At 44.7% G+C, this 24590-nt stretch overlaps 1 protein-coding gene across 2 annotated transcripts in view; it reads left to right on the plus strand.

Annotated features, from left to right (window-relative positions):
- Positions 1 to 24590, plus strand: part of LOC143805234 (uncharacterized) — a 660557-nt gene that overhangs the window by 423423 nt on the left and 212544 nt on the right. For both annotated transcript variants that reach the window (XM_077284263.1, XM_077284264.1), the window contains exons 7-10: positions 20404 to 20967; positions 22106 to 22150; positions 22299 to 22418; positions 23442 to 23480. In XM_077284263.1, the coding sequence (XP_077140378.1) occupies positions 20404 to 20967; positions 22106 to 22150; positions 22299 to 22418; positions 23442 to 23480 (768 nt within the window). The remainder of the gene's footprint in view (positions 1 to 20403; positions 20968 to 22105; positions 22151 to 22298; positions 22419 to 23441; positions 23481 to 24590) is intronic.

The following is a 24590-nucleotide window of genomic DNA, read 5'->3' on the forward strand; positions in this document are numbered from 1 at the left end:
GAGGAATCTACTCTTAATTCTCTTCCTCCTCACAGAGATTGCGATTGCGCCATAGATTTGATCCCTGGCAGTAAATTTCCTAAGGGTCGTCTATTCAATCTGTCTGTACCTGAACATGCTGCCATGCGAGAGTATATTAGGGAGTCCTTGGAAAAGGGACATATTCGTCCTTCTTCGTCTCCTCTTGGAGCGGGGTTCTTTTTCGTAGCTAAAAGCGATGGTTCTTTGAGACCTTGTATTGATTATAGACTCTTGAATAAGATCACAGTCAAGTATCAGTATCCTTTGCCATTGCTGACAGATTTATTTGCTCGCATTGAGGGGGCGAAGTGGTTCTCTAAGATTGATCTTCGCGGTGCGTATAATTTGGTGCGAATTAAGCAGGGGGATGAGTGGAAAACCGCATTTAATACGCCCGAGGGCCATTTTGAGTATTTGGTGATGCCTTTTGGTCTGTCAAATGCCCCTTCGGTCTTTCAGTCTTTTATGCACAATATTTTCCGTGAATATCTGGATAAATTTATGATTGTGTATTTGGACGATATCTTGATTTTTTCGGATGACTGGGAATCTCATGTTCAACAAGTTAGGAGGGTTTTTCAGGTTTTGCGGACCAATTCTCTGTTTGTTAAAGGTTCAAAGTGTGTTTTTGGGGTTCAGAAGATTTATTTTTTGGGGTACATTTTTTCCCCCTCTTCTATTGAGATGGATCCTGTGAAGGTTCGGGCTATTTGTGACTGGACGCAACCGACTTCTCTTAAGGGCCTTCAGAAATTTTTGGGCTTTGCTATCTTTTATCGTCGATTCATAACTGGTTTTTCTAGCATTGTCAGGCCTTTGACTGATTTGACTAAAAAGGGTGCTGATGTTGCAGATTGGTCTCCTGCTGCTGTGGAGGCCTTTCGGGAGCTTAAGCGCCGTTTTTCTTCTGCTCCGGTGTTGTGCCAGCCTGATGTTTCTCTTCCTTTTCAGGTGGAAGTTGATGCTTCCGAGATCGGAGCGGGGGCGGTTTTGTCGCAGAAAAGTTCAGATTGTTCAGTGATGAGACCTTGTGCGTTCTTTTCTCGAAAATTTTCGCCCGCCGAGCGAAATTATGACGTCGGTAATCGGGAGCTTTTGGCGATGAAGTGGGCATTCGAGGAGTGGCGTCATTGGCTTGAGGGTGCTAAACATCAGGTGGTGGTCTTGACTGATCACAAAAATTTGATTTATCTTGAGTCGGCCAGACGTCTGAATCCTAGACAGGCGCGCTGGTCGTTGTTTTTCTCCCGGTTTAATTTTGTGGTTTCGTATCTGCCAGGTACTAAGAATGTGAAGGCGGATGCCCTTTCTAGGAGTTTTGAACCTGATTCCCCTGGTGATTCTAAACCTACGGGTATACTTAAGGATGGGGTGATATTGTCTGCTGTCTTCCCAGACCTGCGACGTGCTTTACAAGAGTTTCAGGCGGATCGGCCTGATCGTTGTCCGCCTGGTAGATTGTTTGTGCCGGATGAGTGGACCAATAGAGTCATCTCGGAGGTTCATTCTTCTGCGTTGGCAGGTCATCCGGGAATTTTTGGTACCAGAGATTTGGTGGCTAGGTCCTTCTGGTGGCCTTCCCTGTCTCGGGACGTGCGTACTTTTGTGCAGTCTTGCGATGTTTGTGCTCGGGCCAAGCCTTGTTGTTCTCGGGCTAGTGGGTTGTTGTTGCCCTTGCCTGTTCCTAAGAGGCCTTGGACACACATCTCTATGGATTTTATTTCTGATCTCCCTGTTTCTCAGAAGATGTCCGTCATTTGGGTGGTGTGTGACCGCTTTTCTAAGATGGTTCATTTGGTGCCCTTGCCCAAGCTGCCTTCCTCATCTGAGTTGGTGCCCCTGTTTTTTCAGAATGTGGTTCGGCTGCATGGTATTCCGGAGAATATCGTTTCCGACAGGGGATCCCAGTTTGTGTCCAGATTTTGGCGGGCGTTTTGTGCCAGGATGGGCATTGATTTGTCTTTTTCGTCTGCATTTCATCCCCAGACAAATGGCCAGACGGAACGTACTAATCAGACCTTGGAGACTTATTTGAGGTGTTTCGTGTCTGCTGATCAGGATGACTGGGTCTCCTTTTTGCCGTTGGCTGAGTTTGCCCTTAATAATCGGGCCAGTTCTGCCACTTTGGTCTCCCCTTTCTTTTGCAATTCAGGGTTCCATCCTCGTTTTTCATCTGGTCAGGTGGAGTCTTCGGATTGTCCTGGAGTGGATACCATGGTGGATAGGTTGCATCGTATTTGGGGGCAGGTGGTGGACAATTTGGAGTTGTCCCAGGAGAGGACTCAACGTTTTGCTAATCGCCATCGTCGTGTTGGTCCTCGTCTTCGTGTTGGGGACTTGGTGTGGTTGTCCTCCCGTTTTGTCCCTATGAGGGTCTCTTCTCCTAAGTTTAAGCCTCGGTTCATCGGTCCTTATAAGATTTTGGAAATTCTTAACCCTGTGTCTTTTCGTTTGGACCTCCCAGCATCCTTTGCTATCCATAATGTCTTCCATCGGTCATTATTGCGGAGGTATGAGGTACCACTTGTGCCTTCTGTTGAGCCTCCTGCTCCTGTGCTGGTTGAGGGTGAATTGGAGTACGTGGTGGAGAAAATCTTGGACTCCCGTGTTTCCAGACGGAGACTTCAATATCTGGTGAAATGGAAGGGCTACGGTCAAGAGGATAATTCTTGGGTTACAGCTTCTGATGTTCATGCTTCTGATTTGGTCCGTGCCTTTCATAGGGCTCATCCAGATCGCCCTGGTGGTTCTTGTGAGGGTTCGGTGCCCCCTCCTTAAGGGGGGGGTACTGTTGTGATTCGGTTCGTGGGCTCCCCCGGTGGTCTCTTGTGGTACTGGTGTCCTGCAAGCTTTGCCTTCTCAGTTCACCTGTTCCTATCAGGATGTGGGAGTATCCTATTTAACCTTGCTCCTCAGTCATTCTAATGCTGGCCATCAATGTATCCAGAGTGATTCTGTTGCATGTTCCTGCTCCCAGTTTTCTGCTCAGCTAAGTTGGACACTTTAGTCCTTAAGTCTATTTTTGTATGTTTTGTCCAGTTTGCACTTATGTGAATCTCTGCAGCTGGAAGCTCTTGTTGGGCTGAAATTACCACTCCAGTGGCATGAGTTGTCACATGAGTTAAGGTAATTTCAGGATGGTGTTTTGAAGGGTTTTGCAGCTGACCGCGAAGTCCTCTGTTGTATCTTCCTGCTATTTAGTTAGCGGGCCTCTCTGTGCTAAATCTGCTTTCATACTACGTGTGTCTTTTCATCTGCTCTCACCGTTCTTATATGTGAGGGGCTGCTATCTCCTGTGGGGACATTCTCTGGAGGCAAGCCAGGACTGTGTTTTCTTCTACCAGGGGTAGTTAGTTCTCCGGCTGGCGCGCGGCATCTAGAGACAACGCAGGAATGCCCCCTGGCTACTTCTAGTGTGGTGTGTAGGTTTAGCATCGCGGTCAGCTCTAGTTTCCATCACCCGAGAGCTTGTCCGTTTATTCTATGCTTCTGATGTTTCCTTGCCATTGGAAACCATAACAGAGGACTATGAGGAGTGTATTATACTATATGGAGGACTGAGCAGTGTATATGGAGGACTATGGGTAGTGTATAATACTATATGGAGGCCTGAGGAGTGTATTTTAATATATGGAGGACTATGAGGAGTGTATTATACTGTATGGAGGACTATAGATAGTGTATAATACTATATGGAGGACTGAGGAGTGTATTATACTATATGGAGGACTATATGTAGTGTATAATACTATATGGAGGACTGAGGAATGTATTTTAATATATGGAGGACTATAGGGAGTGTATTATACTATATTGAGGACTATGGGGAGTGTATTATACTATATGGAGGACTATGTGGAGTGTATTATACTATATGGAGGATCGTGGTGCACATTATACTATGTGGAGGACTATGGGGTTTATTATACTAAACAAGCAAAATTCTGCATATTCGAGCGATTGCTTATGCGGGAACAAAAATTATTGTTCTCAGCAGCACATCGCCGCTGTAAACTGTAGATGTGCTGCTGATAACATGATACTGTATGGGGACAGATTGATGTAATAGTGGTTGTTCTGTTCCGATCATTCTTTCTCGGTTGGTGTAAAGATACCGGGAAACAAGTGAACGACTACAGTATTGTCGATCACACTCCTTTAGCGACCTGAACTCAGCGCATGTAAATACAACAGAAATGCTTCTGTGTGATGTGTGTGACGTCAGAGACGCACGAAAAGAGAGTGGACCCTCTGGGTCACGGTACTGATGCACCCACGAACGAGCGTACCCGGGATTGACAACCCCTATACAGGGATAGTTGGGAGCAGGCCCCAGGGGGTCAAATACCGCAACAGCCGGTACCAAGAGGGACGGCTCAGGAAGAGACAGGAGAGGGAGGACGGGAGTGAGGAGAGGAAAAACGAACAGGACTGTATGGAAAAGGAAACGGGAAACACAGAACGGACTACAGGAGACTGGGCTAGGAAACGGAAGGAGACAGGAGGATAATACGGGAAAATAGTCTGAGAGAGCAAACTAGTCTAGAGTGGACAAGGAGACTGAACAGACAAGGCCTAAACTGAGTATGAACTGCACACAATAATCAGGCGCCTCCATTATGGAGGAGATGCCTGATATAGCCCAAGCGGTTACCTGATTGGAGAACCCAGGAGCAGAGAGGACGCGGGAAGGGTTAAGAAGAGGGAGGAGTGCGCCCGCGACCTAAGGCGCATGTGCAGAGTAGACACAGGACGGAGGAAGGCGGAAGCACGGACACCACGCCGAAATCCCCGAGCAGCAGGAAGAGGGACCGAAGAACCAGCGCGATGCCCAGAGCGGTGGGCGGAGACACAGCGGGAGGAGCTGACGGAAGAAGCGGCCGCAGCGTCAGGGAAGGCCGGTATGACAGTACCCCGCCTCTAAGACTCCCCCTACCGAGGTTGGCCAAGAATCTATTCAGAATCCGTGGAGCATTAACATTCTCCCTAGGCTCCCAAGACCTCTCCTCAGGACAAAACCCCTTCCAATCAATAAGATAGAAGACTCTTACTCTAACCTTCTTCATAGCCAGAATATCTTTTACTTCAAAATCATTATCGATGCCAAAAGGCTAAGGGGAGTCAAGCGGTGCAGGGCAAAATTGATTAAGGATGAGAGGTTTCAGGAGCGAGACATGGAAGGCGTTAGGGACTCGGAGCGAAGCCGGCAACCTCAATTTATAAGCCACGTTGTTAATACGTCCTAAAATCTCGAAGGGACTGATTATCGAGGACCCAACTTGTAAGAACGAATCTTCAAGCGGATATGTTTGGTCGAAAGCCAGACCTTGTCACCAGGATGGTACGGTGGAAGATCCCTCCTCCTCTTGTCAGCATGTCTCTTCATTTAGGCTGCGGCCCGTACGAGAGTCTCCATGGTCTCCCTCCAGATTTGGGAAAATTCCGAAGAAAGAGCATCCGCTGCAGGGACACCGGAAGGAGAAGACATAGGAAGGGGCACTCCCAGATTCAGACCAGAGACCACAAAGAATGGAGATTTAGAAGTAGCCTCACTGGAATGATTGTTATGGGCAAACTCAGCCCAAGGAAGAAGAGTTACCCAATCATCGTGATGGGCGTTGGTAAAGTTGCGTAGGTAGGAAGTCAAAACTTGATTAATCCGTTCTACTTGCCCGTTGGTCTGAGGATGATAAGCGGAGGAAAAATCCAGAGATATGCCTAAGAGCTTACAGAGAGCTCTCCAGAATTTGGAGGTAAATTGGACCCCTCAATCTGACACAATTCACTGAGGAAGTCCATGTAACCTGAAGATCTGATGGATGAAGATTCTTGCCAATTCAGGAGCTGAGGGTAATCCAGGCAAGGGAATGAAAGGGGCCATCTTGGAGAACCGATCTACCACCACAAAGATGGTTGTGCACCCAGAGGAGCGAGGCAGATCTGTAACGAAATCCATGGCTATTTGCTGCCAAGGAGCTTCGGGAACGGGTAAAGGATGCAAGAAACCAGAAGGTAACTCTCTCGGTACTTTGTTTCTTGCACAGGTCATGCAGGAGGCTACAAAATCTGAAGTATCTTGTCGAAGAGACGGCCACCAGTAATACCGGGAGAGAAGAGCAAGAGTCTTCTTGGTACCGACATGTCCAGCAATCTTGGAAGAATGTCCCCAATGCAATGCCTCTGTTCTCTTATCACACGGGACGAAAGTTCTGCCAGGTGGAACAGAGAGGAGATTTGAAGGAGCTACCATGATGAGTCTGGCAGGATCAATAATATGTGAAGGATCCTCCTCCATCTCGGGGGATTGCAAGGACCGGGAAAGTGCATCCGCTTTAGAATTCTTATCTCCGGGTCGAAAATGAAGTTTAAAATCAAAACGAGAAAAGAAAAAAGACCATCTGGCTTGCCTGGAATTGAGTCTCTGAGCAGATTGAATGTAGGCTAAGTTCTTGTGGTCGGTTAAAATTATAAAGGGGTGAATGGCCCCCTCCAAGAGATGACGCCATTCCTGTAGAGCCATCTTTATAGCCAGCAATTCTCGGTCTCCAGTTGAATAATTGCACTCCGCGGGAGAAAATGACTTTGACAAGAACCCACAAGGAACCAGACGGCCAGAGAGAGATTTCTGGGAGAGGATCGCCCCGGCTCCCGAAGAGGAGGCATCCACCTCAAGGACGAAGGGCCTGCTGGCCACTGGTCGATGAAGAACAGGAGCAGAAGCAAAGGCCTGTTTTAAGGCGAGAAAGGCGTCTTCAGCCTCCGGAGGCCAAACGTGAGGTTTTGCTCCTTTCCGGGTAAGAGCAACGAGAGGCTTGGTCACTGAAGAGAAATGCAGGACGAATTGTCTATAATAATTTGCAAAGCCCCCAAAAAATCGTTGGATGGCCTTAACTCCAATAGGACGGGTCCATTTGAGTACGGCAGACAATTTCTCAGGATCCATCTTCAACCCCATGTCAGAAATAATATACCCCAAGAAGGGCAAGGAAGTCTGTTCAAACAAACACTTCTCGATTTTGGCGTAGAGACGATTCTCCCGGAGTCGTTGTAGGACCAGACGAACACTCCTCCTGTGAGAGGATAGGTCGGGTGAAAAAATAAGGATGTCATCAAGGTATACCACCACGCAAGAATACAATAGGTCACGGAAGATCTCATTTACGAACTCCTGGAAGACTGCTGGATCATTACAGAGACCAAAGGGCATGACCAGGTATTCATAATGACCATCCCGAGTGTTAAAGGCGATCTTCCACTCGTCTCCAGCTCGTATTCGGACCAAATTATAGGCCCCTCTCTAATCTAGTTTGGAAAAGATTCGGGCTCCTCTCAGTCGGTCGAAGAGTTCAGGAATCAGCGGTAGAGGATACCTATTCTTGACTGTAACCTCAAAAAATTGTCATACCTAGGTAAAGCTAGCTCGTATAGAACATATACATCCAAAAAAAGCAGCAAGAAGAGCTATAGCTTAAAAAGTGTAAATACTTTATTTAAATCAACATGAGAGATAAAAACATGTATAAAAAATGCAAAAAGGAAAAAAGGGAGGAATTTTATACTGTGGAGACAATGCGCACAATAAACGGACCAGCCTATAAAAGGTAAGGTGCTAAGAGAAGGGTCCTATAATTAGGATTAAATGCAGCAATGAAGCTTACAAAGGTGCATTAGTTAAGGTGCAAGTACAATTTAAGATGTAGGTAGTATAAGGGATTGAATACCCTAAATGTGAAGGACCCCCGGAAAGGATGAGTATATTTGCTCAGTAGCATGGACACATTACCTCTACAGACGTGGACCGGTTTCCCCGACGCGCGTTTCGCGTGTAGCTTTATCGAGGGGTGAGTAAAGCTACACGCGAAACGCGCGTCGGGGAAACCGGTCCACGTCTGTAGAGGTAATGTGTCCATGCTACTGAGCAAATATACTCATCCTTTCCGGGGGTCCTTCACATTTAGGGTATTCAATCCCTTATACTACCTACATCTTAAATTGTACTTGCACCTTAACTAATGCACCTTTGTAAGCTTCATTGCTGCATTTAATCCTAATTATAGGACCCTTCTCTTAGCACCTTACCTTTTATAGGCTGGTCCGTTTATTGTGCGCATTGTCTCCACAGTATAAAATTCCTCCCTTTTTTCCTTTTTGCATTTTTTATACATGTTTTTATCTCTCATGTTGATTTAAATAAAGTATTTACACTTTTTAAGCTATAGCTATTCTTGACTGTGATGGCGTTCAGACCTTGGTAGTCAATACAAGGCTGAAGGGATCCATCTTTCTTCCGGACGAAGAAAAAACCGGCTCCAGCCGGAGAAGAGGACTTCCAGATGAAACACATGGCTAAATTCTCTCGGATGTACTCTGACATGGCTAAGGTTTCTGCCGGAGACAACGGATAGGTTCTGCCCTTGGGAAGGGTAACTCCAGGAATTAGCTCGATAGGGCAGTCATAGGTTCGATGTAGAGGAAGGGACTCCGCCTCCTTCTTATCAAAGACATCAGCAAACGAGTGATAGGCCGAAGGAAGACTCGGAAGATTGACGGGCGCTTGAGGAAGACCAGGACGAGAGACGGACTGCAGGCAACGTTCATGACAACCATGACCCCAGCGGAGTATTTCTCCAGAGTGCCAATCAAGAACTGGCTCATGCGACCTGAGCCAGGGCAGACCCAAGAGCAGAGCATGAGATAGATTGGGTAAAACATAAAATGCAATCTTCTCCCGGTGTAGAGCTCCAATTTGCATCTCCAACTCGAGAGTAACCACGGTAATGGGATCAGGTAAGAGTTTGCCGTCTACTGCAGAAATTACACGTGGACTCTCAAGGGTAACTACCGGTATCTGAAACTTGTTCACCTACTCCTCTCGAATGAAATTACCAGCCGCACCCGAGTCCACATACGCCTCCACAGATCTACGCTCAAGACCTAGAAAAATCAAAGCAGAAATAGTTAGGGGCAGAGAGGAATTCGGGTCACCTAGGAAGGCCTCTCTTCCCTGGCCTAGGTGGAGGAGTTTCCTGGCCTCTCTGGACAGGAACGCAGAAAATGATTAACCCCTCCGCAGTAGAGACACAAGCCCTGCGCTAACCTCTCCCTATGCCGCTGCTCTGACAACTTATCTCGATCCACCTGCATAGGCTCTGGAATGGGGGAAGCGGGAGACTTGATTGGAGAAGGACCAGGTACCCAATTAGTCCTAAAGGACCTCCTCTCCCTGACTAATTCCCAAGAGCGTTCCTGGAAACGTAAATCTATACGCGTGGCCAGGGATATGAGATCCTCCAAGGTAGTAGGGGTATCCCGACCAGCGAGCTCATCCTTTATCTTGGACAAAAGCCCTCTCCAAAAAGCCCCTACCAATGCCTCATTATTCCACCCAAGCTCAGAGGAAAGTGTCCGAAAGCGGATAGCGTATTGCCCAACAGTAAGGTTTCCCTGTTGAAGGTTAAAGAGAGACTCGGTGGTTGAAGCCACCCGTCCTGGCTCATCAAAGACCTTACGGAATGTGTCTAAAAAGATCTGTATACTGGCAACCACCGGGTCATCCCGCTCCCACAAAGGGTTTACCCAAGACAGAGCCTCTCCCTCAAGATGAGACACAATGAAGGCCACCTTAGCATGATCTGATGGGTATTGCTGGGGTAGGACCTCGAAGTGTAGACGGCACTGGTTCAAAAAACCCTGACACAATTTGGGGTCACCGCTATATCTAGGGGGCTTTCCCAAACGAGGGGGAGGAAGAGGTACTGGATCACGTTGAGAGACTGAAGCAGCGGCCGCAGACTGAAGAGAGAGTAAACAGTCATCGACGGACGCCATATAGGATAGAATATGAGACTGGGTATCTCGCTGCTGCGCGAGCTCTTGCTGGAGTCCTGCCAGCAGAGGAGCATTCCCAGAATCGGAAGTCTGTAGAGCAGTTAACCGGGAGTCCATAGACTTCATAACAGACATGATCCGGGTCTGATTCTCCCGTAAAAACAACAACTCTTTCTGAGTTGCTGCAGAGGCACCAGCAGGGTCCATGGCCTGAGGGACGGCTCAGGAAGAGACAGGAGAGGGAGGACTGGAGTGAGGAGAGGAAAAAGGAACAGGACTGTATGGAAAAGGAAACGGGAAACACAAAACGGACTACAGGAGACTGGGCTAGGAAACGGAAGGAGACAGGAGGATAATACGGGAAAATAGTCTGAGAGAGCAAGCTAGTCTAGAGTGGACAAGGAGACTGAACAGACAAGGCCTAAACTGAGTACGAACTGCACACAATAATCAGGCGCCTCCAATATGGAGGAGACGCCTGATATAGCCCAAGCGGTTACCTGATTGGAGAACCCAGGAGCAGAGAGGACGCGGGAAGGGTTAAGAAGAGGGAGGAGCGCGCGCCCGCGACCTAAGGCACATGTGCGGAGCAGACACAGGACGGAGGAAGGCGAAAGCACAGACACCACGCCGAAATCCCCGAGCAGCAGGAAGAGGGACCGAGGAACCAGCGCGATGCCCAGAGCGGTGGGCGGAGACACAGCGGGAGGAGCCGACGGAAGAAGCGGCCGCAGCGTCAGGGAAGGCCAGTATGACAATGTGCAATATGTTAGCATTTGGGGCTCCATTTTAAACTTTTGCCTAGGGCCCCACTTTGCCTAAAACCGGCCCTGCAAGCACCGTTACACAAGTCTGGAATAGTGGCCTGAAAAAGGTAAAGAAGCCTCGACTTCAATATCGCCATAAGAAGCATTGGCTCGAACTTGCAGACAAGTATGAAAAGTGGACAGTGGAAGATTGGAAACGGGTGATTTGGAACAATGGGATGAAAGTCAATAGACTAGGCTTTGATGGGTGCAAATGGGTGTAGAATCAACAAGGGAAAAAAGGGCTAATAGATTGAGAAATTGAAGGAACTGTGAAGTTCGGTGGAGGAAGCCTGAACTTGGATTGCTTCACAGCTAAAGGCATTGGACACTAGACCAAGATCAATGGTGGTCTCAATGCTGAGCTATATGTGAGTATCCTAAAAGAGTACTCTGGATATGAAAAGGATGACATTGTGTTTCAGCAGGACAACGACCCAAAGCATACGTTGAAATTGGCAAAGATAGGGTTCAATGACAATGAAGTAGAGGTACTGGATTGGTCCCCACAATCCCCACACCTCACCCCAATCAAACACTTGTGGGTAAAGTTTAAGAAGAAACTATATACATATCCAAGTGAGAGGATCAGTATGCACCAACTTTGGGAACATGTAGAAGAGACCTGAGATCAGATTTCGGTCAAGACACGCTTGAATCTGATCGAGAGCATGCCCAGAGGATTCAGGCAGTGTTGAAAGCCAAAGGTGGATTTACAAATTACTAACAAAATATTAAAAATTTAGATTTTTAGGATCAAAAAAGTAACAATGCAGTGACATGACAAGAATCTGCATAACTAATCATATGCTAAATAGTTGCAAGTCAAATTTATGTATAACGTAGCCAAGATGATTGTCTATACAATGAAGGCAGTCTCCCGTTCAATGCAGTAGTAGATAGTGAGATAAGGAGCCTGAAAGTCAAACATTAGAAACATTGTTACCCTTTTGCTCGTCAGTGTAAATAGGTAAGTAGACCAGCTTTGCAATTTACTGCTTATTAAAAGTTTTCAGCCGTTCTTGAGATATTAATCTTTCTTTAGTTTACAGCTCATTGCTTTTGAGACCGCCCACCGCTGCTAGACCTCAGAACATGCACTGTGCTTCCAAGCTCTTTCTTTTGAGCTTGCAAGTACCGTTTTGAAGCTGGCCATGATCGCTGGAGCACATTGTTACCAACTAATCTTGCAGTGCTTACAAGCTACATAGCATTGGTGGTCGGTCTCCTAGGAAACAATTTGTAAACAAAAGAAAAGTATTCGTAAATCAAATAAAGCTGCAAAATTGAATCCGCATTAAAATACAAAAGTGCTTGTTTTATAAGCGCTATCCCATAATAACCATCTATGAAGATGGGAATAATCCTTTAACTCTATAGCTGTTCAGGGGATTTGGAGCTTTGTATCAGGTAACAGAGCTCCATGCTTAAGAAGAAATTACTCAGTAAGGAATGCTGGACCTAAAAATGGCTTACAACAAAAAAAAACTAAAGTTTTTATGAGAAAAGCTAATCCCAGGTATAATGTAAAAACAATATAGTTATATTGCCTCATTCTATACAAATACCTGATATTTTTACCATAAAATAGGGGGCGCTGTCTTTTTTCAGTAGGGGATACAATACAAATGCAGAAATGCAAGGAATGCACTATATTCAGATTATGAGCCGCAGAGCTGATACTCCAACCCATCCAACCCATCAACTGTCTGAGAATTTGTTGATTACCATAAATCTCTTCTTAAGTACCCAGCCAGCGGCTTAATGTCCCACAATGAAGGAGATCCGGCCCAGTTCATTATCTGTGCTGACAGGAGAGAAGGGGGGATATGCTATAAATTTAGGTAAACTAGCGAGGCTTTCTTTGAAGTTTTGCTGCAATGAAAAATAGCAAAACATCAAAATGGAAATATGACAATAGCCCAAGGCTGTGAAGGTCTGTTTTGTTTAGCTCACTGTATTGCCAGGGGTCCCAGGATTGAACCAACCTCCCCCCCCAGTTGTCATATCTTTAAAAAAAAATGTAACCCCCACACTACTTCAGAGACAGTCTGCAGGTATCCTAACAAAATAAACCCTCCCTTCAAATGTTCTTTTCATTTTACTGGGCATCGATGTGTGAGGGGCAGGGAGGCAATAAACAGCAGTTTGTTTGGTGAGCAAGGTCACACCTGCTTTTTGGGCTGTGACCATCATTATTGAAAGCAAATGGAAAAAGTACCAGCAAGAGGTAACTGGTATAACTGCCAGTGACCAGTCTGCTCAGGGCAATGGTCGGTGTTTGTGTACAGGATCTTATCCACATTCTCCTAGTCATTGCTTGCTGGGAACCATCATTTACACAGGTAAGAACCTATTCCTAGATATTGTCATTGTCACAGAAGTGTAAGCAGTGTAGATCAATGGCATAAGCAGGGCATTTGTGCTGGACGTCAGTGGGGGCATCATCTAACCACTTTCCCTGGACCAAAGCATTTAGATAAGAGTGAGAGTAGCACACAATGCAGACATTTAATCTCTGTTCAGACTACATTCAAGCATTATGTTTGACGTATACACAAGCCTGTCCGTCTAAACAGCCTAGTGACCTAGTATTAAAAAATGAAATTAACACCACTTTTGCTACTCAATTAAAACATATACCACTAAATGGCATATTTCTGCAGTTGAATAGCTACACACTGGAGAATGACTTTGTAATTGTCACGTGGGTCAATATGTTTCTTTGCTGGTTGGTCAATTATGCAATTAGAAACAATCCAAAATGAAAACAAATTGGAAAGTTTATCAGATCAGGAGAATTATGTGCTGGTAGTTTTCACAGTGAGATGGTAATCATTTTCTCATGGTGATTATTTTGGCTGGATTGTTGGCAATATACTCAGGGGTATAGTCATAAGTGATAGAAATTGCTTAGATTATAATCACTAAGTGGACAGAAACTGATGACCAGATGTATTGTTTATTATAGTCACTTAACTAACGCCATCATATTCCACAGCGCTTTTCAGACATTATCGTCACTGTCCCCATTGGGGCTCTCAATCTAAATTCCCAATCGGTATGTCATTGGAGTGTGGGAGGAATCCGGAGAAATGGGGGGAAACCACGCAAGTACAAACTCCCTGCAGGTGTTGTTTCTGGTGGGATTTGAATCCAGGACCCCAGTTCTGCAAAGCAACAGTCCTAACCACTGAGCCACCATGCTGCCCATACTCGCTACATCTAGCAATGGCTACCAGACATAATGAGAATATGTGAGCTTGGCCATTCTCCATCCATCTATGTAGTATTCCATATGTTTGATTTTTACATCTATAACGTATCCTTTTTATACATCAACAATTAAAATAAAAAATAAGGTCAAATTTATTTTCCTATGTTAATAAATGCATTGGAACCATACGCAATTGATGTCATACGAATGGTGTAATATAGGACTTTTTTTATGCATTCTTTAAGTTTAATGGGCAAGTCTATTCCAAAAAATATATCAGAGTAGCGCATGTTGCAATATTTTTTAATTGTTAACTACTGGTCCATGTGTAAAAATGCTTATGTGAACGTTGACTTGTGAATAGTCTGAGTGGTCCATTATGCACACTGACATAAACTACACTTGTCTGAATAAACCTTTAATATAATAGCTTTATATTGTCGCAGCCAGCAGTGATGAGCACTAATATGCACTTTGTGATAATACATTTATCAGAATGGTTTCACACACTTTTTGAGCCACCGGTCAAAATGCGCCGCAGATTTTTTTCAGCATCTGGTGGATTACATTCTCCACTTTGCTGCTACTGTAATAAACTGCTAAATTGTCCACAGATCTGAGAAAAAATATCTGCAGGATATCCACTGTGTGTAAAGATAGCCATTGAGTAGATTGATATTAATTTATCAGTTGGAGAATTGCCAGTGACATGCCACCTTGGCATCTTGGAGTTTCTGAGTGATGGACAGGTAGCACAGGGATCACAGACTAAAGTAAGGAATAGAAATTTTTCGCAATGCCTATTTCATCAGTCATCGTGATTGTAAAACCTTTAATGTCTGCATGAGAGGATTATAATTCTAAGTAATCATTGACATACAGGTTTCCCATTGTGTCCTGCTCATCAACCTCTAGGTCCATCACAACAGCGTAAGCACAGTAGGACAAGATGCAACCCATAAGCCACTGGTACTAAAAAACAGCTTATTAAAGTAATCATCTGAAACATGACAAGCGATTTTACAAAACCTCAAAAATTCACCAAGAGATGTAAGAATGAGCTGCTCCGCAACCCCAATAATACAGACTGATACAATGCAGCAGAATGATCAAAACAATATAGATTAGTTTACACAGGGAAACCCCTTTCATGAGTGCCAGAAATGTTGTCACTTTCTTCCCAGGAACCTGATGTGGACACACTTCTCCCACATGGAGAGTAGACATTATATTGTTTATCTGGTCGTTTGCTCTGATGTGTTACTTCCTTTGCTGTTATCTTCCCTTGTAATGACTAAAGGTACCGTCACACTAAACGATATCGCTAGCGATCCGTGACGTTGCAGCGTCCTCACTAGCGATATCGTTTAGTTTGACAGGCAGCAGCGATCAGGATCCTGCTGTGATGTCGCTGGTCGCTGAATAAAGTCCAGAACTTTATTTGGTCGTCCGATCGCCGTGTATCGTTGTGTTTGACACCAAAAGCAACGATACCAGCGATGTTTTACACTGGTAACCAGGGTAAACATCGGGTTACCAAGCGCAGGGCCGCGCTTAGTAACCCGATGTTTACCCTGGTTACCAGCGTAAAAGTAAAAAAAACAAACAGTACATACTCACCCAGCGTCATACCTCCCCCAGCGTCTGCTTCCTGACACTGACTGAGCGCCGGCCCTAAAGTGAAAGTGAAAGCCGCTGTGCTGTTAGGGCCGGAGCTCAGTCAGTGTCAGGAAGCAGACGCTGGGGGACGCTGGGTGAGTATGTACTGTTTGTTTTTTTTACTTTTACGCTGGTAACCAGGGTAAACATCGGGTTACTAAGCGCGGCCCTGCGCTTAGCAACCCGATGTTTACCCTGGTTACCCGGGGACCTCGGCATCGTTGGTCGCTGGAGAGCGGTCTGTATGACAGCTCTCCAGCGATCAAACAGCGACGCTGCAGCGATCGGCATCGTTGTCGCTATCGCTGCAGCGTCGCTTAATGTGACGGTACCTTAACATGGGACCAACTCTTTAACCCTGACAATATAACTGGCCCAAGATGTTGGGGGGTGTCAAGCAGGTTCAAGTGAAGTCCAATTTTAGGTAGTAGATTTTGAGATATTCATCAATGGGTATTAAGTGGAGCAAGCCAACTAATTAATGTGTATGGAGTTATTCCCTTGATGGCAGATGTTGGAGGAAAGAAAAGTTGGACACTTTGGATTTCATGATCATCATAACCAATCCCCTTGTACTCACAGGAGGTAGGGCACTGGCCAAGTTTACCTGGTGGTGGCTTATACCCATGTCTTGTCCAATAATTTCACCAAGCTTAATAATTAGAGGGCTGTCTCTTTTGCTTGACTATTACCATCAAGAGTGGTGTGGTTGCGCTACTTTCATGGACATATAAGTTGGTTTGAAAGGTGGCACGTTCTTGCTTTAGACAGCCCTGGATGCGACCTGCTCATACTAAAAAGCTGTGTTCTGTAATTGAGCGAAGAGCCAAAGTTTGTAATTGCTTGAGTAATTTATCTGCCACCTGGCATACAGCCTAATAATGTCCCTGTATCAGGGAGGCACTTTTGGTGTGGTGCTGAAAAGTGAGATACAGTGGGAACAGAAAGTATTCAGACCCCTTTAAATTTTTCACTCTTTGTTTCATTGCAGCCATTTGGTAAATTCAAAAAAGTTTTTTTCACATTAATGTACACTCTGCACCCCATCTTGACTGAAAAAAACAGAATGTAGAAATTTTAGCAAATTTAAAAAAAAATAAAAACTGCAATATCACATGGTCATAAGTATTCAGACCTTTTGGTCAGACACTCATATTTAAGTCACATGCTGTCCATTTCCTTGTGATCCTCCTTGAGATGGTTCTACTCCTTCATTGGAGTCCAGCTGTGTTTAATTAAACTGATAGGACTTGATTTGGAAAGGCGCACTCCTGTCTATGTAAGACCTCACAGCTCACAGTGCATGTCAGACCAAATGAGAATCATGAGGTCAAAGGAACTGGCTAAGGAGCTCAGAGACAGAATTGTGGCAAGGCACAGATGTGGCCAAGGTTACAACAGAATTTCTGCAGTACTCAAGGTTCCTAAGAGCACAGTGGCCTCCATAATCCTTAAATGGAAGAAGTGTGGGACCATCAGAAGTCTTCCTAGACCTGGTCGTCCAGCCAAACTGAGCAATCGTGGGAGAAGAGCCTTGGTGAGAAAGGTAGAGAAGAACTCCAAGATCACTGTGGCTGAGCTCCACAGATGCAGTAGGGAGATGGAAGAAAGTTCCGCAAAGTCAACTATCAATGCAGCCCTCCATCAGTTGGGCCTTTATGGCAGAGTGGCCCGGCGGAAGCATCTCCTCAGTGCAAGACATATGAAAGCCCGCATAGAGTTTGCTAAAAAACACATGAAGTACTCCCACACCATGAGAAATAAGATTCTCTGGCCTGATGAGACGAAGATAGACCTTTTTGGTAATAATTCTAAGTGGTATGTGTGGAGAAAACCAGGCACTGCTCATTCCCTGCCCAATACAATCCCAACAGTGAAACATGGTGGTGGCAGCATCATGCTATGGGGATGTTTTTCAGCTGCAGGGACAGTGGATCGCACCCACGTTAGGGCAATGGGGTACTCGGTACCGGGTCCTTCGGTTCGGGGGATGTCACGGTGGCTGACCCGGTCCGTGGCCCTAGGGACGTCCGTATTCAAAGGGAAAGGTCTTTAAAGGGATACTGTTCGTGACGCCACCTGTGGTATTCGGTCAGGGCGACCGACGCTGCTTAGGGGTCCGCTGGGGTGATGTAATGGCAGCTAGATGGTATACCTTCCCACAGGTGAAGTGTAACCCCAGGGCTTCCCAGAAGTGGAGATGGTGATGGTGGATGATGTAAGGCGCAGGGAATAACGAGGACACAAGGTTGCAGTCTCTTTACCTTTTACTGAAGACTTCAGCATCCACAGTCTAGGGTACAGACCACAGGGTATTCAGAGTCCGGCTGGTCTGAAGGCAAATCCAGAGTCCCCTTATCCAGGTGGAAATCAGTAGCCTTCCTCTAGCGCCTGTGTGTTGTAGTACCTCCCTGCTGAGCTTCTTGGTAAGGTCCTCACAACTCTTGTAGATGTTCTAGATGTTATTTCTTCCTCTCTGTCCCCCAGATGGTATGGATAGGACAAACCCATATGACTGATGGCCTGAGGCTTGTTTATAGGGACCCTAGAGACGCCCCGACCCCCACAAGTTGCCACCGTGTCTTCTTAGGTATTAAGGTCGGGCAGCCAACTTGGAATTGACTGTCCTGCCGGTCTCTGGAGCAAGGCTTGGAGACAGTTGCTCCCTCGGTGTTCCGGCCACCAGCTACGCGCCTCAGAAGGAGGCAGCCTTTACAGGGCAGAACTCCTTCTGGTGTTATCTCCTTGTGCTATGACTTCGTTTCTCACCCTCTACAACACAATTCTCTTCGTGTCCTTTCTTAGGATGCTGCCGTACGTGGAGCAGGCGCAGCTCCGTGTCTTTCTGTCTTGCTAGGCCTCTGACAGGATCCCACCCCTGTCAGGGACCCTCTGTCTGCAGCTCCGATGTTCGTCCTTTCCCCCTGTCTGCCTGACAGGTGTTGCCTGGGCAAAGCCCAGCCAGCTTCTCTCTAACTTTCTATCCAGCCCACCAGTTTTACCCTTCTGTGAGGAGTGGCCCTAGTAGATAGGAGCAAGGCTCCCCATGGTGGTCTGGTGTGTGAAGTGTGGTGTATGATTTGTGATACCTGGTAGGAAGATCTCCTTTATTGCCATCAGACGTAATATCACTCCCCCTGGTGGAAGAATGACATTACTGCAACGACCAGGACTCAGGCGCTGCAACAGGACGACTGGTTGTCATTGAAAGAAACACGAATGCTGTCAAGTACAGAGATATCCTGGATGAAAACCTCTCCCAGAGTGCTCTGGACCTCAGACTTGGCTGAAGGTTCACCTTCCAACAAGACAATGACCCTAAGCACACAGCTAAAATAACAAAGGAGTGGCTTCAGAACAACCCTGTGACCATTGATGACTGGCCCAGCCAGAGCCCTGACCTAAACCCAATTGAGCATCTCTGGAGAGACCTGAAAATGGCTGTCCACCAATGTTCACCATCCAACCTGACGGAACTGGAGAGGATCTGCAAGGAAGAATGGCTGAGAATCCCCAAATCCAGGTGTGAAAGACTTGTTGCATCATTCCCAAGAAGACTCATGACTGTACTAGCTCAAAAGGTGCTTATACTCAATACTGAGCAAAGGGTCTGAATACTTATGACCATGTGATATTTCAGTTTTTCTTTTTTAATAAGTTTGCAAAAATTACTACATTTCTGGGGTTTTGTCAGTCAAGATGGGGTGCAGAGTGTACATTAATGAGAAAAAAATTAACTTTTTTGAATTTACCAAATGGCTGCAATGAAACAAAGAGTGAAAAATTTAAAGGGGTCTGAATACTTTTCGTACCCACTGTAGGGCTCCGCAAGTCAGAGATTATTACCCTGCATGTTAGAACTGTCAAACGTCTCGCCCATGAGAGACTTTCCGTGTTTTGTGCCTCTGCTGATGAGAGTAAGATGTAATTTTTGTTTCATTTGTGACTGTTGCACCTTGCTTCACAGCCAAGACTTTACCTACATTTAACAAAGTTTTCAGAATTGGCCTTTATAAGTATATGGGCACCTTTAGCTGCCTAAGGCTATGTGCCCACGTTGCGGATTTGTGTGCGGATTTTTCCGCCCCGTTTTTGAAAAATCCGCAGGTAAAATGCAGATTCCTGTGCGGATTTTTCCGCCCCGTTTTACCTGTGGATTTCCTGTGTTTTTTGTGCGGATTTCACCTGCGGTTTTACACCTGCGGGTTCCTATTGAGGAGCAGGTATAAAACGCGTTTCCGCGTGGTATTTTCCGCAGCATTTGCACTGCGGATTTGGTTTTCCATAGGTTTACATGGTATTGTAAACTGCATGGAAAACTGCTGTGAAACCGCAGCCAAATCCGCAACGTGTGCACATACCCTTACAATCTACAAATTACCCAGTGTATATACTGTATATGTGTACTCACACATATTAGGTTACAATCGGCCACCATGTGCTTGATCAATATCACAGTAGATCTTTTGTAATAACGATCAATATGGCAGACATAATTAACAAATCAAAAACATTTTTGCTTGTGGACAGTCGTAGTGACGCCATGTATATACATAATTCCAGGCGACAACATGCCAAAAAATCTGAGATGAGCAAAATCTTTTTTTTTTTTTAAATTTGCAGTCATCCAATGGTTCCTGATCATTACAAACAATCATTAGTGAAAAAATTGTAAAATGATGATCAACCATAAATAGTCTAGATGGACCTTTTAGGGTGACTTCCTGCATAACATATAGACTATCTAGAATATATATTAGATTCGTACTGAGAAAAAAAGACATCCGGCATATATCTGTAAGAAGTGGTTACAGTGTCTCTATTTGTCATTTTACGATGGTTTCACCTAATTGTGACATATTTTTTTCCCAGGGTCTTCAGTCTAACACATCACAGAAGGAGTTAGGGGAGAATGGGGCCACAGCGGAGCAGGCCATGGATACCGTATCCCACAAATACCTGACTGAGCTGGACTTGGCGACTCTGAAAGAAGAAGGGTTCATACCGGCTTCTGGTCAGAACTCACTTCTTGTTCCTGGTTCTATCGGGAAAGTAATAAAGAAAGATGAACTGCACAAGAAAGTGGACCCTCTTGAGGAAAACATCACAACTGAGAAAAAGGAGAAAAGTTCTGTAGAGACGGGACCGCTTCCTGTTGACAAATTCAGTGGTGACATTGTAGACCTTACCAAAAACCTCACCATTGCCAAACCAAGCTCAGTGCCCATGATGAATGTGACCCTCAACCCAATGACAAGTGCTACAGCACCAGTAATACAAAGACTAGAGACAAGTCCCACAATTCAACCGATCTCATCCAAAGATGACTATCCAGTAGGGGGGTCTGGAGATTCTGGAGTTATACAGGTGACTTCTACAAGCCGAAAGATAAAGAAGACACCTGTCCGGGGGTATCCAGGACCACGTGGTCCTCCTGTGAGTAATGTAGTGTACATGGTGCTCCATCTTCAGGTGGGACACTCTAAGAGGTAGAATACATTGAACTGCACTGATGTAGATATTGCCAAGGATTACCCAGAGATCGTCATCAATATCGACAACAGCAGAAATCAACACCATCCTTTTTGTGTAATCACAGGAAATTCTGCAGTAGAAAATCCCCACCACAATCTGCATGATATTTTTTGAGTAGATTTGTCAGACTTCCCTGCAAATTGTTTGCGGATTTACTGCTAAAATTTTAAATTCCCTCTTTGTACATGGTACATATTTCATTATTGCTCCTGGGTGAGTACTTCAGGCTGCTGTTTGGTTGAAATGGCTCACGAGTTTAACTTTTGTAACGGACGTGTACACCTTCAGGGACATTTTTTTTTTATTCGGTCTCCTTAAAAACTTGCACGAAACTCACTAACAGAATCTCAGTTAACTCATCCTGCAGCCAGCAATAAACTGCAACACACAGAGGCTACAGAAAACAAACAATGCAACATTTTTAACAAAATTATTTTTAACTTAAAATGCATGCATTTAAATTAAAAAAAATAAAATAAAATAAGCAATTGCACATTTGGACGCTCCCTTTTTGTTAGAAACTTTCTCTGGAAGTATACTAATATCAGGGTGTATCTGTCAACTTCTGAAATGTGCACAGTAATCCAGCAGCAAATGTTCAATTCTCCTGCAGCACTAGCACAGGCTGCCTGTGTAACGCAGAGACGTGAGAGGGAGACACTTTATTAATAAAGGTCTCGAATTAAGGGGGATTCCAATCATATAATATTGATAATGATATGTCATTAATATTAGATGAGTGGGAGGCAATTTTGTGAGGGAGACTGTGTTTTGTGGATGTTCCCTAAATTCACTCATTATCCAATGCAATTCCCAATACAAATGTCTGCAGTATTAGATGATTCTGAATAAATACTGACCTCTAGAGGGCAGAGTAGAGAATGCAGCCAATATAATAACAGGTGAGTTTCTATCTCTTACATACCCCATCTAGATTCATAGTATTGGAGGAACAGATACTATAGACATACACTGTCATTTTCAATATGTTCAATATATATTGAATATAAATATGAAATATATTTTGTGTATTTTCCAGGGCTGCCCTGGTCGGCCTGGGTTTTCTGGTTCTAAAGGAGACAAGGTAAGTGAACATCTGCATGCAGATCATCTTGTGTGACATAGGAAGACAAGCTAGGATTTGTGGTCTATGACTCAATGAATTTTGCATTAGTTTTACTGAATGTGATTATCTGATTTAGTATCACTAAAACTCTATGATTTTATTACAGGGTGATCCCGGCTTTATGGGGCGTATGGGGATGACAGGGAATCCAGGGCCCCGAGGACCACCAGGATTACCCACCATAATGATATGGAGCAACTCCCCTGAGGACTGGGCAGCGTTCTACGTAAGTCTGTGCATCAGTTCATTTTTAGACATTGCTGAAACATTACACCAAGAATATACCGTGATCTATAATGACAAACTCCCTGGTTACCCCACAAGATGGCCATAAACTATAGCTATCTGTCATCTGGACGCTGCAGTTGTATCTCCTGTTTCTTTCGTACATGTGCACGCTCGATTTGGCTGAAAATGCATGTGTTCTCGCCAGACACCACCATACACATTAGATTGTCGGATGATTCATCCAAAATCGGCAGCATGGCACAACATTCTTCAAATGTGTATGGCCACCTTTAAGACCCCATACACATTAGATAGCTGTTTAGCTGAAATCATCTATGGGGGGAGAGTCTGGAGACCCCATTATACTTTAGACTGTCAGCCGATGTCTGTGGGTTCAGCCAACCTTAGTTTAATATGTATTGGGGCCTATACTGTCTGCAGATCATTCTCTATAGGCTTCTAAGAAAGATATTCACCACTTATCTGTTATTAGTGCTTGAGTTGTCAGGCATATTTTGTCCTTATGACAACTCTTCGGCCGGGGTCACACTTGCGAGTGTGATGCGAGAAATTTGTGCGAGTGTCTCACATTAATACCTGGCACTGCCGCCGGCACTCGGGACCGGAGTGTGCGGCTGTATGTATTTCTATGCAGCCGCACACTTCGGTCTCGAGTGCCGGCGGCAGTGTCGGGTATTGATGCGCGAGTTTCTCACATCACACTCGCAAGTGTGACCCCAGCCTTCTTGTTCTGTGTTGTGATGGTTCTCTGTTATGATCTGGGCATCGTAGGTATCCAAAACACCACCCACATCAATGTTAACAACTAACTGGCTGCAAAAAAAAGCATTTATGTGTGGCCAGTGATGTGAATTGGATCCATGAAATGTACCTCTGATAACTCTGGAAAGAAAACAGTAGCAGACCAAAGACCGTCTTGTCTCAGATCATATAAGTGAACATAACCGAGTATTATGAAGGTCTTCTGCCTTACTACTGACTGTTCTTTCTTCTCTTGCAGCAAACATCATTTTATCAGCTGCTGCATGCCGGCTGGCCTGTGAGTATGCCCTTCGTTATCACAAATGGCCTGACCTCTTGGTACAATGGACCCTTTTCTGTCCTCTAGTTTTCTTTTGGGGGAAATGACTAAATATAGTAGTAGAAGGTTCACTGTACTTCTCACTTCTCCCTCTGACAACTGTTTATATATTGAGTTGTCACCTCACATCTTTATAGTGTTGTCACTGGGCTTTCCATAAATTATAAACCCAAGGTAGGACTGAAGAAGATTTGCCAACTAGCATATGCCAAGGTGTAACTGATCAATTTATATTTTGTAAATAGTATATTTATTATTATTATTTATTTATATAGCACCATTAATTCCATGGTGCTGTACATGAGAAAGGGGTTACATACAGGGTTATAGATATCGTTTACAGTAAACAGGTTTACAGTGACAGACTGGTACGGAGGGGAGAGGACCCTGTCCTTGCGGACTTACATTCTGTGTTAATTATTTATTAACCCCTTTACCCCCAAGGGTGGTTTGCATGTTAATGACCAGGCCAATTTTTACAATTCTGACCACTGTCACTTTATGAGGTTATAACTCTGGAACGCTTCAACGGATCCCAGTGATTCTGACACTGTTTTCTCGTGACATATGGTACTTTATTGTAGTGGTAAAATTTATTTGATATTACTTGTGTTTATTTGTGAAAAAAATGGAAATTTGGCGAAAATTTTGAAAATTTCGCAATTTTCCAACTTTGAATTTTCATGCCCTTAAATCACAAAGATATATTACACAAAATACTTAATAAGTAACATTTCCCACATGTCTACTTTACATCAGCACAATTTTGGAACCAAAATTTTTTTTGTTAGCGAGTTATAAGGGTTAAAAGTTGAAAAAGCGATTTCTCATTTTTGCAACACCATTTTTCTTTAGGGACCACATCACATTTGAAGTCACTTTGAAGGGTCTATATGATAGAAAATACCAAAAAGTGACACTATTCTAAAAACTGCACCCCTCAAGGTGCTCAAAAACCACATTTAAGAAGTTTATTAACCCTTCAGGTGCTTCACAGGAATTTTTGGAATGTTTAAAAAAAAAATTCACTTTTTTTTTTTTTAATTACTTCAGATCCAATTTGTTTTA

This window comes from Ranitomeya variabilis, chromosome 2 (assembly GCF_051348905.1).
Source record: "Ranitomeya variabilis isolate aRanVar5 chromosome 2, aRanVar5.hap1, whole genome shotgun sequence".
Taxonomy (NCBI): Eukaryota; Metazoa; Chordata; class Amphibia; order Anura; family Dendrobatidae; genus Ranitomeya; species Ranitomeya variabilis.